At 42.8% G+C, this 14087-nt stretch overlaps 1 protein-coding gene across 1 annotated transcript in view; it reads right to left on the bottom strand.

Annotated features, from left to right (window-relative positions):
* The window catches only part of ACTN2 (actinin alpha 2), a 106935-nt gene extending 93498 nt beyond the window's left edge, over positions 1-13437 (bottom strand). The window contains exon 1 of the mRNA XM_066383709.1: positions 13144-13437. Within this exon, the coding sequence (XP_066239806.1) occupies positions 13144-13269 (126 nt within the window). The 5' untranslated portion in view covers positions 13270-13437. The remainder of the gene's footprint in view (positions 1-13143) is intronic.
* Between the last annotated feature and the right edge of the window lie 650 nt (positions 13438-14087).

The following is a 14087-nucleotide window of genomic DNA, read 5'->3' as shown; positions in this document are numbered from 1 at the left end:
GTCAGACAGACCAGCAGTTAATTCCAAAGCTGTGCCCTTGATGGCACACCCTATATAATGCTGCTGGAGAGACTTAGCTGGCTTTTGCTGTGGTCCCTTCTTCCTACATTATTATTTCTGTCTGCTAAAGCCTGACATAGAGAAAACCTGTGAATGACAGTATGTGCCACCTCTCAGGATTTTCTCTTCCCACTGTCGTCAGATGTTCTCAGTGTACCATTTAGAAATTAAAAATTCACATGCATACCCTTCCAAAAGGCAGTGATAGTTAGGAATGCTGAATCCCAGGGCTTCTGCTCTGAGTTATTGGTTACAAATCTGAGCAGAAAGCAACAAAACCAGAAAAGTTTGGTGGTTAAAAGCTTTGCCACTTACAGACCAAAATCTGCATTAAAATAATTAGCATCTCCACATTTTATAAAATTTCAATTGTGAGACAGAACTGTATCTTTATAATTTAGACAAAATTCTGTATGTGATTTTCCAGCTACTATTCTTAGCCATCCTTAGGCAAGTTACTTAACCTCCTAAATAAAAAATGAGGATAATACTCATCTCTCAAGATTGTTGTGAAGACTGAATAAAATGATATCTATGGTCAAAACAGTGTCTGGGAATTCTTCCTAAACAGCTGGTCTTCCATCCTCAGGAAATAACTGGGATAGTAGAAATATTATATCAAATCACCTCCGCCTCTTTTTTTAAACCTATTGGTAAAACACCTGCATTATTAACATATTACCTGTACTGTCTTATTGGCATTCTGTTTGTTTTGGGGTTACATTGAAAAAAATTTTAAACATCCTTTTGTGCCTAAATTTAACACAAAAGATCAAAGTATGCAATAAAATAATCAGCCACTTCCTACTGCATGCAATTATAAACAATAGAAATGTTATAATTTGTAAACTTTGTAAAAGGCATGATTTACAGTTTTTCAACTAATATTGTCTTCTCACATCCCATTTTGCCCGCTTTCCCTGAAAACTGTTAACAGAAAAATACTAACTTCTCTGGCTAATCCCTAAACTGTATATAATTCTGCATCTGTCATTTACCATTTTCATGGTTGATATCCTCCAACACCCAAAATACTGAGTATTTTTAAACTTTAAAACAAAACACCTAAATGAGGACAATAACTTATTTCACTTCTTTAATTTTATAAATAATGAACTAGAAAAATGAAACCTATCTTGGGATTAAAACTCTCATTTAGCATGTTAAGATGAAACAAATCCAGGCCCTGGCCAGCTGGCTAAACAGTAGAGTGTCAACCTGGTGGAAGTCCTGGGTTCTATTCCTGATCAGGTCACACAGAAGAAGTAACCATCTGCTTCTCCCCTCTCCCCCTCTCTTCTCCCACAGCCATGGCTCCACTGATTCAAGCACATCGTCCCCAATTGCTGAGGATGGCTCCCTGGAGATTCCACCTCAGGTGCTAAAAATAGCTCCGCGAGCCACCCAAGATGGGTACAGCATTAGTCCTAGACAGAGGTTGCCTGATGGATCCCAGACAGGTGCATGAGCAAGATTGTCTCTGTGTTTCCCTTTCTCTCACTCAAAATAGAAAGAAAGAAAGAAAGAAAGAAAGAAAGAAAGAAAGAAAGAAAGAAAGAAAGAAAGAAAGAAAGAAAGAAAGAAAGAAAGAAAACAAATCAGACTTTTTTCAGTAATCCTCATGAATTTTCAATATTCTTGCTCAGTAAAACTATCAATGGCCATTCCAGTTACAGAAGGATTTACATCACAGACTTGAGCACAACACCATAAATAATTTCTTGTAGTTTTTCACTTCCTGGGAATGTATAACATGGTGCCAAGTCTCTGGGCAAACACCACATTAAGATTGACTGGCAGAGTGTCAATGGAATACCAAGTGAAATTTCTCCAGGAAGAAAATGAAAGCCATTTATTTCGACAGTTCAACTGTTCCAAGTCATCTAACACATGAATGTTTTCATCAGAGAAGCAATGCTGCCAGGTTCAGGTGATACCACTGCTTCCTCCAGAAGCCTGCTACTTAGCTCACCTCAGTGCCTTCCAGGTAGATCTTCTTCCCCTCCCACTCCCCATAGTTTCAACCACTGCCTATAAGTACTCCAATTCCCAAATCTCTAGCCTTGAACCTTTCTCCTTGACATTTCCATTGAATATCAATGCCTCAATCTAAACCCAACTAACTCCCCCACTTTCTTAAATGAATATGAAAGGCATTAAAAATAAGGCTATAAAGGAGAATTCAGTTTAATGGCTTGTTCTTATATGGGATTAGTCAAGGACCTTGAATATAGCTGCACAATAATGGTAACAGGCTTTATTGGGCTGAACCTTAAGATACTGAAATTTTTGGAAAAAATTATGGTATCAAGAATTTCATATGGTTCAACCTAATACATATAAAGTATCTCAAAATCCTAATACAGAGCAATGAAATTACCCTCCTTCTAAGTAATTATTCACATCTTGTTTGAATATAATGAAGTAATTTAGAGACTCCTTAGGACTTCAGAAGACAGGATTTCTTGATTTGTGAAAGCAATTATAATTGTCTGTGCGAGACTCAAACATAGCTTCATATTTAAACACTGTTTTCATTCCCCCAAAACAATCTCATAGTTACCTCCTTGTCTATTTGGTCCCCACAATCACTAAAATAAGAGTTCTTTTGCCAAGATAGAATGCTTTTTAATAAAAAGTTTCTATAAGAATGTATTCTCAATGTATAGTAATTTGTAAAGACCATGACTAACACATTTACTTCCTAGCAAAAATCAACAGACAGACAATCCAAAGTCCTACTCACTTCCAAGCCTGGGTTTGGCAAGTGTCAATCTCAGGCCAGTTCTGTTCAGAATCACCTGCATTTACTCTATATTTTCAATTCCACTTCCAATTCTGAAGCATAGTGTGTCTTCCAAAAAAGTTGTTTCACCATATTTTGTATACAAAAACACAAAATTTAAATTTATAATTATCTGAATCCTAAATGAATTTTTCACTTTCTTTATTAAGTGAATAAAGGTTTTCAATCTGTAAAAACAGTCATTTATATTGAGTTTAGGTTATCAGAATTTTGTTCATTAATATGGTAATGCATTTTATAATTTAAATAAAACTGCATGTATAATGTTTTTGAATTCCAAAATCTCTAAATTCTAAATTATTTTATTTTTAAATTAAACTTAAATATTTTTTATTTATGATTTTAATTTGTGTTTACATAGATTCAAGTGTCCCACCGAATATATCTCAGCCCCCCATGTCCCCTCCCCCAATCCCTTACCCCCTTCCCTCCAGGATTTGCTGTCCTGTTCTCTATAACGCTGTTATGTATATATAATTTCATTAATCTCTTTCCCTTCTCTGATCCATCTTCTCTTCTACTTTCCCTCTGACCTCTTTCCCTCTGGTCCCTTTGATCCTGCCTCTGCCTCTGTTCCGTTGCTCAGTCCACATTATTCATTGGAGTCCTCAAATAAGTGAGGTCATATGGTATTTTTCTTTCTCTGCCTGGCTTATTTCACTTAGAATGATAGTTTCCAGGTCCATCCATGTAGTCAAGAAAAGTAAGACTTCCTTCTTCCTCATGGCCACATATATGTACCACTGCTTTTTAATTCACTCATCCACTGATGAACACTTGGGCTATTTCCAGATCTTGGCTATTGTAAACAATGCTAAATAAACATGGGGGTGCATTTCTTCTTTTGAATCAGTGATTTGACATTCGTAGGATATATTCCTAAAAGTGGGATAGCTGGGTCAAAGGGCAGTTCCATTTTTAATTTTTTGAGGAATCACCGTACTGTTTTCCACAGTGGCTGCACCAGTCTGCATTCCCACCAGCAGAGCAGGAGGGTACCCTTCTCCACATCCTTGCCAGCACTAATTGTGTGTTTTGTTGATGAGTGCCATTCTGACTGGTGTGAGGTGATATCTCATTGTGGTTTTAATTTGCATTTCTCTAATGATTAGTGATGTTGAACATTTTTTCATCTGCCTATTGGCCATCTGTATGTCCTCTTTGGAGAAGTGTCTATTCATTTATTTTGCCCATTTTTTGACTGGATTTAAACTTAAATATAAGGTCTACCGGAAAGTTCTATCCATTTCTTTCACAACAAGTTTCGACACGTAAGCACGTTTATTTGGCGCATGTGTGGCTCTCTATTTTTATCACTTAGTGTATACATATTGACGTAGAAAATTAACTAAAACAAAGTTGATTCACGTTAGTCTTATGTGTGAAGTGATAGTGTACCCATGGTTACTGATAAAGTTCACTTACGCCACTGTATTGTATACGAATTTCAACAAGGAAAAAATGCTACAGAAGCATGTAGAAATTTATTGAAAGTGTTTGGTGAAGGTACAGTTTCTGATAGGACATGCAGAAGATGGTTCAAAAAATTCGAGGCCCTGGCCGGTTGGTTCAGTGGTGGAGCATCAGCCTGGTGTGCAGAGTCCTGGGTTCGATTCTCGGTCAGGGCACACAAGAGAGGCACCTATCTGCTTCTCCACCCCTCCCCTCTCCTTCCTCTCTGTCTCTCTCTTCCCCTCCCGCAGACAGGGCTCCATTGGAACAAAGTTGGCCTGGGCGCTGAGGATGGCTCCATGGCCTCTGCCTCAGGTGCTAGAATGGCTCTGGTTGCAACAGAGCAACGCCCCAGATGGGCAGAGCATCACCCCCTGGTGGGCATGCTGGGTGGATCCTGGTCCGGTGCATGAGGGAGTCTGTCTGCCTGCCTGCCTGTTTCCAACTTCAGAAAGATACCAAAAAAAAAAAAAAAATCCGAAACAGGTGATTTCGACCTTTCTGATAAGCCACGTTCTGTGCGACCATCTTTGATTGATGACGATGTTGTTAAGACCATGTTGGAGCAAGATCCTTTTCTGACAACATCGGAGATTGCAGAAAGGCTTAATTCAGCTCAGCAAACCATTTCGGACCATATTCGGAAGATAGGATTGGTGTGGAAATATTCAAGATGGGTACCACATGAATTAAGTCGGAAGAATTTGGATGATCAAGTCGTCCAAAAACGGACGGAACTTTCCGGTAGACCTTATATTTTAATTGCACTAAATTCTTCTCAGAAATATGATTCATAACTCCTTCATTCCACAAATACAAGTGCAGCTCTGAGCAGGCCCAATGCAGGCCCAGGGAAGCAGAGCAGAGCATCTGCCCTTCGCCCTTGGAGGGATGACCAAGACAGCACCAAGTGACCCCCATTTTCTGAGGGGCCTGAGGAGGAGGAGCTGCCAGCCCCATGGAGGCAGGGCAGGCTGGGAAAGCACCTGCAGGAAGTGAAAGAGTGGACAGACACGGACAGAGCTCAGGCCTAGGGGACAGTCTGGACCTTCTCCTGAAGCAAAAGGAATCATATAGGGACTTGGGGCTGTGAGTACCATGGCCAGGTTTGTGTTTTATAAAGATCACTCTTGCCAGCATAATGGAGAAGAGCCTGCAGCCCTAAAGCACATACCAAAAGAAGTAAGTTTCAGAGGACTTTAGGACATGGGTTCCTCAGGATTTTCCTCCTTGCTGCCCCCGTAAACCTCTAACCTATTTGCATGGGGCCCCATGAATGTGGCTCTTCAAGCTCAAAACCTGCACAGCTCTGCTCTGCTTAGAGACACTCCTCCAGGATGACACTCAGGTTCCTGGCATAGGCGCAAGATCCATCTGCATGCACCTTGGGAGGAAGACGTCTGCATTCACCTTGACAGGGGCCATGCAGGAGGGGCATTTAGGCTAGCCTCTCCTCTCTCACTGGGTGTTCCCTCTGGGCTTCCCCTGACCTCTGGCTCCTGAACTCGGCTGAAAGTTCTTTGTCCATCCCTGGCCTCAGCAGGTGAACAATACTTGCCTGTCAAATGAATGAAAGGGTGGACAGTCATACTATGTTCCTTTATATTTTTCTCTTCAGTAGGTAAAACTATCTCTGGTTTCTGATCTGGAAAATTGTGGGGAGGGAAGGGGTGTGTGTATGCAAAATATGTTCCCTGACTTCTTTAGAAAGACCAACCTCTTACCCTCAGATTGTCCTTCCGTTGAAATTTGTCAAGAGCAGCTAGCTGACTTTACTCTCATCTCTCTGGTTTCTGTTCTTTCTGGAAGAATCAGTACCGTTCCCAGGGAAACAGCGGTACATCCAGACTGTCCTCCAACGTCTTCCGTGTCACCTCCTCTGCTCACCACAGCAGCTCCCACCCACTCCAGATCCGTGTTTCTGGAGGTGTCCCCAGCTGCGCCACTTACTGCAGTGCCTTCTGACAGTTTCTGAAGCTGCATTCATTAAGTTTCCAGCTAAGGGTTTTATTCCTCCCCCACCAAGGAAATCTTACTTGGGGTTTGGGTTTCTTCTCTGGTGAACGTGGCTGAGGGAGGGCAACTTCCCAAGAGAGGAAAAGACAAAGGACAACTTTCCATCTTAGAGCTGTACCTGTGACTGTCCACAGCAAACCAAGGGCACGTTTGGAACCACCCTCCCTCTGCAGGTAGAGGTTTCTCAGAGCTCATCCTAGATTCTGCCTTTACCTGCCCGCCCATCAACAACTGGACATCAAAGGCTACCTGAGACCCAAGCCCTTCATGCCGTGGCCACTTGAATACATGGCACACCCCTCAGCACTATAGTTCACTGCCCTGCACCTGATAACAGGTCCTGTGTATACCTAACTCTCCATTAGACACCACCTTCCGGTGCATAAACAGACTCTCCTCATTAGTTGTCTGTTACTTGTCAATACCACTGTCTTGAGTTTTAAGTCCAGGAGCTCTAATGGTGAGATCATGTCTCCTTAATTGGATTTATACCACAGCCTTCCCTGGAACAGCATGGGCTTATTTAATACTTTTTATAATCCCTCCTGATCACTTTCAAATGGATGCCTTCCTCCTTGCTGCCCCCGTAAACCTCTAACCTATTTGCATGGGGCCCCATGAATGTGGCTCTTCAAGCTCAAAACCTGCACAGCTCTGCTCTGCTTAGAGAGTGCAGCCCACACTCACTGCAGCATCCCAAGCCCCTATGTCCTGGCCCAGTTACCTCCCGCCTTCCTCCTCCTCATGCCCCCTCCATCACACCTTGAGCAGCGGACACATCCCAGACACAGCTGGCTCCAGTGGTGGGATTCAAATACTTTAGCAACTGGTTCTCTGCCCTAATGACTATTTTAAGTATAAAAAAAGATATACTAAAAGGTAGTTCATTATTTCATGCATTTAATACTTAAATAAGAATAAAAGAGGTACTCAAAACTAGATTATGAGTTTCAAAATATTAATGAAGAAATATTAAAGAATACCTGACAAAAAACAATGAAACTGTTATTTAAGATATTTTCATATCGCTTCTTGATTGGCATCCTCACTTGCATTTTCTTTTCACCTATGGACAGAATGAACATTACTACGGGTGCTTAGAATATGCTGTTGCACAGATGAACATTAAAAAAGAGTAAGGAGGCCCTGGCCAGTTGGCTCAGCCTGGTAGAGCGTCAGCCTGGCATGCAGGAGTTCCGGGTTTGATTCCTGGCCAGGGCACACAGGAGAAGTGCCCATCTGCTTCTCCACCCCTCCCCCTCTCCTTCCTCTCTGTCTCTCTCTTCCCTTCCCGCAGCCAAGGCTCCACTGGAGCAAAGTTGGCCCGGGCGCTGAGGATGGCACTATGGCCTCTGCCTCAGGCGCTAGAATGGCCCTGGTTGCAACAGAGCAACGCCCCAGATGGGCAGAGCATCGCCCCCTGGTGGGCATGCCGGGTGGATCCCGGTCGGGCGCATGCAGGAGTCTGTCTGACTGCCTCCCCGTTTCCAACTTCAGAAAAATACAAAAAAAAAAAAAAAAGAGTAAGGAGCCTGACCAGGTGGTGGCGCAGTGGATAGAGCATTGGACTGCGATGCTGAGGACCCAGGATCAAGACCCCGAGGTCGCCAGCTTGAGCGCTGGTTCATCTGGTTTGAGCAAAAGCTCACCAGCTTGGACCCAAGGTCGCTGGCTCGAGCAAGGGGTTACTCAGTCTGCTGAAGGCCCACGGTCAAGGCACATACGAGAAAGCAATCAATGAACAACTAAGGTATCTCAATGCACAACAAAAAAATAATAATTGATGCTTCTCATCTCTCTGTTCCTGTCTTTCCCTCTCTCTGACTCTCTCTCTGTCTCTGAAAAAAAAAAAAAAAAAAGAGTAAGGAATGTAAATTTGTGATTTCCACATTGGGCGGCTGCCCAGGCACCCACCTTAAGAGAGAACCCTGATTACAAGTGCCACTTTAACAACTAGTTCACCGAACTCAACAAAAAATTAGGTATTGGTTCTGCCAAACTGGTGCAAACTGGCTGAATCCCACCACTGCCTGGCTTCCTATTTCGTTGGGTGGATGAGGAGGCCCCGTGAAATAATGGACGTGCTTTGAGAGAGCTAAACAGTTACATAAACACTTATTACTATTGTGAAATCACACTTATCACAATTCCCACCCCCCAAAAAAAAACCACTATAGGCTGTTTACCTCTCTAGCCAGGAATGATGCTCTGTTCCTCTTTCCTCCCCATTCAGCTAATACTGAGCTATTACTCAAATAAAGGCCCACCCCAAGTTCTAGTTCCTTATAAAGCTGTTATGTCATTATGCTTGCCCATAATGATTTTCCTTACTTGACCTTTATACAGTATGCATCTGCAGCTTAATATAAAACAATTTTTGTTCTTTCTAAGTGTTTGAATGTGTAAACTCTATCCCCAAAAGTATATCAGGGGATGGGGAAGTTATTGTTTGATAGGCACAGAGTTTCAGTTTGGGATGATGGAAAAGTTTGGGAGTTGGATGCTAATGACGGTTGTACAATAATGCGAATGTATTAATATCACAGAATTACACACCTAAAAATGGTTAAAATGGTAAATTTGATGTTATGTATATTTTACCACAATAAAAAAAAGTATATTAAAATCATGAAATAACAAATCTTTTGCTTCACTATCCTCCCAAATTCAAGCGTGGTGCTGATTACTATCATACCAGCTGATAGAATGGACTTAATATTTGCTCCCTGGGATAATAATATTTGAACATTTACAAATCACTTCACAGTGTATACAGTTGCTTTAACATAAACTAGCTTAACCATTTGATCCTGCAAAACCCTGTAATGGGTATCATTTATCTTTATTTTCTAGATGGAACTATTGAAACCTGAAAGGTTTAATGACTCGATTGTGGTCAAACAGAGAACACCAGACTGAGCTGAGAGTCATCTGGGTCTCACGAATCTGAGAAATTTCAATCTTTTCATTAACTGTTCACGTTGTTAGAACTATTACTGCCTTTCTTCCCAGGCAACTTCATGTCAGTGCATTTTTCATTGTGCAGGGAGAAAAGCCTTCACCTTGGCCTCTAAGCAGCAGCTGCTCCCAAGGGGCACTCACAGGGCACCCTCTTTAATCCCGACCCTGCACCCTGCGGGCAGCTGCTCCCATACACATGTCCTCTGTGTGCCAGACCCCACATGACAGCATTTTGGCCTGGATGACAGAACTGACAGGAGGTGCTCCAAGGTGAAGTGAATTAGTCCATTTAACTTGTGAACATAAAGATGAACTTCAATTTCTTTAGTAACAATTAAAGCCAACAAGAACTCTAAATGTGGAACAAATGAATGACTCTAATGCTTCCTACAACAGGTAGAGACGTTTATCCATCATGCAGCCTTAAACAGATTAAGAATGTAAGGCCCCTTTATGTATCGAAATATGAGTCAATTCCTTAAAAGGTCAGCGCCAGCCTCTGCAGTGAGGGAGACAGCGCCCTGTGCTTGGGGAGATAGCGCACATATTCAGCATTGCTATCTTGACAAGTCACCTCCTTATTAGGCTTCAGTTTAATTAGGGGCTGACTATGTTCCTTGTTTCCAGGACAAGCTTGCTTCTAAACACTGAAGCTCTGGAAGTCTCTACAGTCCCTTGAAAAGAGCCTACTTAATATGAATACAAATATTACGACTCATTTACCAAACAGCCTAGAGAAGGGGAGTGCCTGGAAACGCCTGTCCCTCCTCATGCCAAACGCAACATCTTCGGAATTGCTACCTTTTGCAAAAAAGCACGTGTCCTCAAAAAACTGAAAACAATTACCACATGATCCAGAAATTTCACTTATGGGTATAAAACCAAAAAAGTTGAAAGCAGGGTCATAAAGAGATATTTGCACACCCATGCTCACAGGAGCATTATACACAATAGGCAAGGGACAGAAGCAACCCAGGGCCACTGTCAGATGAATACATAAACAGAATGTGGTCTGTCCATACAATGGAATATTATTATTCTGCCTTATAAAGGAAAGAAATTCTAACACATGCTACTACATGGATTAACTTTGAAAACATTGTGCACAGTAAAGTAAGCCAGTCATAAAAGGATAAATACTGCATGATCCACTTAAATGAGGCACCTAGGGGAGTTAAATTCATAGAGACAGAAACTACAACGGTGGTTGCAAGGGACTGGGAGAGGGGGGAAATGAAAAGGTATTGTTTAATGGGTACATACAATTTAGTTTAGCAAGATAAGAGTTCTGGAGATGGTTATACAACAAAGTGAATGTACTTAACACTACTGAACTGTACACTTAGAAACAGTTAAGATAGTAAATTTTGTTATGAGTTTATCACAATTAAAAAATTAATAATCTCATAAAAAAAGCACATTCTGACCAGATAGCTTAATTGGTTAGAGGGTTATCTAGAAGCTAAAAGGTTGCTGGTTTGATCCCTGGTCAGGCCACATACAGGAAGAAATCAATGTTACTGTCTCTCTCCCTTCCTCTTTCTCTAAAATCAATAAATTAAAAAAAGAAAAAGCACTATAATTTTACTAAGTCCTCCTAAGGCTTGGATTACCATAGCCCAGGAGACTCTGAACTGTGGATATAATTAGTCACCATGTCTGTTACAACACTGCAGACGTCACCATGGGCTACCAGCATCTGTTGACAGATCTCATACCCAACATATCACTGAAATGGCAAGTGTGGAGAAGGTGGCCCACAATAGAAACAATGGCATTTTATCCTCGTCCTGTTCCAAGTTTGTCTCATAGGACATAAATAGAGGCCACAGCTCCGGCTACACTGACTTCATGATTCAATATTATTTCACAAACTTCAGTACTTCAATACCAAAAGTAGAAATAGAGTATCTTCTGGTGCTGTTCAGGTCTGTGTCCTAACATCCTGTTTTGTTTTGTTTTCCCCCAGCATCTACAACACTCAACCTATCTTAAGAAAAAAAATTAATTCTTGTTTTAAACTTTTTAGCGCTATCTTGAACTGGGATCACAAAGTACTATAAAATTGTTTTTTAATAAAATACATCAAGTGTTATACAATTATAATAGTCACACAGAAAACCAAAACCTAAAAAAAAATTACAAAGCTATTATATCCAACAATATTGTGAATACATTAAAAAATTAAATATGGCAGAAGAAATGTCGATGTGATCTTCAGAAATTGACATTAGTTCTACTCTGCTATTGTATCAAACTTTAAAAAATCAACAGAAGCCTTCCGATTATACTATTACTTCCAAAGATGATGGGCAGACTATCTGTACAATTCCTAAGCTATTTTACTGTTCCTCATAAGAAAAAGAAAGCAATCTTTGAAACAAAGACTTGGAAGTTTTCTTTATCCATGAATAATGTAACAATCAAAATTGTAAGAAAAATTTTTAGAAAGGAACACTCCCTACTAGAAATTAAAGTCACTTTTTTAACTTCTTGCTGATTGGTGCTGCATCACCTAGTCCAAATGTCACATTACTAATCCTCAGGCCACACATTTCCCTCACAATAAAAGTCATTAAAAATGGTGGAAGGTTTGAAATTGTATTTTCCTTTCTAGACTCAACTTCTACTTATCACTCTCATTCTTTCATTTCCAAGAAGATATGGATGGTTGGAAGTCTTAGGAAACTAAGGTGGGAAATCAAACATAGCTAAACTAGAGTTTTAAAATAATAATAATAATAATAATAATAATAATAGTAATACATATTTTAAGAGAGAGGGTAGACAACAAAAGAGAACTTCTGATATAAAAATAATGCTTTGTTATTTGATAATCACCCAAATATGGGACCACTCTACTTCCAGCTAACATTTGTTGGGAGGGAAGTATGGGGTGTGTTTTCCAATCACATACTGATTCACGACTATTGCACGATCACCCACAGTGACAGCTGCACTGGCCAGGCACACATATGGTTAAAAAGGCTCTCCACTTAAAAGCAGAACCTAAGAAGGGAAATCCACTTTTAAGAAGGGAAATCCACTTTGCCTGACCACCAAAATAGGGGAAAAGCACAGGACACTTTGGTTTTGCCATGGCAGGGTCATAAGGCTGAATTAGCAGGTCTGTGCTAGCAGGCCTTACCCAGCCAAGCTCTGTGCCAGACAAGCAGGAGGTGAGATTTATCCTCCTGGTGAGCAGCATCCCTGCTATTCCAGCCAAGGGGATCAGGAAGAAAACACTGAATAGTGGAATGTTCCATTAGGCCCCAGGCAGTGCCAACCAGGATAGCATGGAGCTTTTATGGCCAGCTCAGTCCCTGGTCCTGTGCACTTACTCAGTGACCCATAAATAGAGTCTGAATAATCATTACTTTATCGTGAATGTCCAGTGTTCATAGAGCATCCCCTCTAAGGAGCCCGAGGCAATTAAGAAATGGTTTTCAATGACTGGGGCAGCCCTGTGAAAACAACTGGGTCAGGAGAGTGTAACTCTGCGGTCAAGGTCACAGACTCAGGTGTCGGGGCTCTCAGGCTCCGGTCAAATGCAAGCCGGAACAGAAACATTAAAGAACGCTATTCTTTTTGTACTCTCATGTCACTCACACGCGCACGCACACGACACCCGGCTCCATGCCTGTCCGTGGAGCGCTCCCCTCTCTAATCCAGCACCAGGCTGCGAGGACCCTGAACAGGACGCGAACCAGCGCCACATGACGACCTGGGACAGCACTACTCCTCCCGCTCGTCTTCAAGGCCGGCGTCCCAGGGGAGGGACACGGGCACGTGCGGGGCCGGACACGCGGGGGTACACGGACACGCGAGGAGACACGGCACGCGCTGACCTTCCTCTGCTGCTTTTCCCAGGCGGGGTCCAGCAGCAGGTCGCGGTCCCACTCCTCCTCCTGGATCATGTACTCGTCCTCATCGTATACGTAGTTGTACTGCACGCCGGGCTCGACCTGGTTCATGGTGTTGAGTGTCGGAGGCTGGAGGGCGGGCTCAGACAAACAGACGGCGGGCGCAGATGTGAAGATGCGGAGACGCGGCGGGACTCGGGCGCGGGCGGACACGCGGCTCTTCTGGGCGGCTGGCCAGGGCCTTGGGTCGCGACGAAAAACCAGCTCGCGCCGCGAGCGGCTCCGCGCCACTTAATACCCGCGCCCGGTCACGTGGCCTAGCGCCCCGCCCCCGCCCGCCCAGATCAGACTCCCGTCACGCCCCCTTTTACCCTAGCCCCGCCCACTCTCACAACTGGAGGCGGTGGGCAGTGGAGTGGGGGCTCCGAGTGGCTCCGGGACCTGGTTCCCACCTGCTGCAACCCCTTGGCCGCATTCTGAGTCCCTACCCCGCCCACCTGCTCCCTTTAGCTCAGCAGCTGCGCTCGCGGGCACCTGGGAGAGTACCCCAATAGTGGGTGTACATGGGCCAGTAGAGACCCCCACAACCTCACCACCTCTGACAAGTTCACGTTTTCCATACATCGTTTGCATATTCACGTTTTCCACGTACTGTAATTGCACATATCCACTAGCTATCATACACACCACACATACACCACTAAAAAGTAACGTTTAAGAGCTAAAGAATCCTTTCTTTCTTCTTCCCCTCCTCTATGCCCTCACCTGGGGAAATCAAGGCAAGGGACTTGGACCAAACATATTAAAATGTCAGGAACCAAAATCATGGCAGGAAGTGTCAGCTTTCACCTGCCAGTCATAACTTTAAAAGAACTAACAATGGAGGACGAGCAGCCAGCTCCGTGTTACATATCCATCTGGTCCTGATG

This window comes from Saccopteryx leptura, chromosome 1 (genome assembly GCF_036850995.1).
Source record: "Saccopteryx leptura isolate mSacLep1 chromosome 1, mSacLep1_pri_phased_curated, whole genome shotgun sequence".
NCBI lineage: Eukaryota > Metazoa > Chordata > Mammalia > Chiroptera > Emballonuridae > Saccopteryx > Saccopteryx leptura.
Note: the sequence above shows the minus strand (reverse complement) of the source record. Positions and strands in the feature narration are given on the sequence as shown.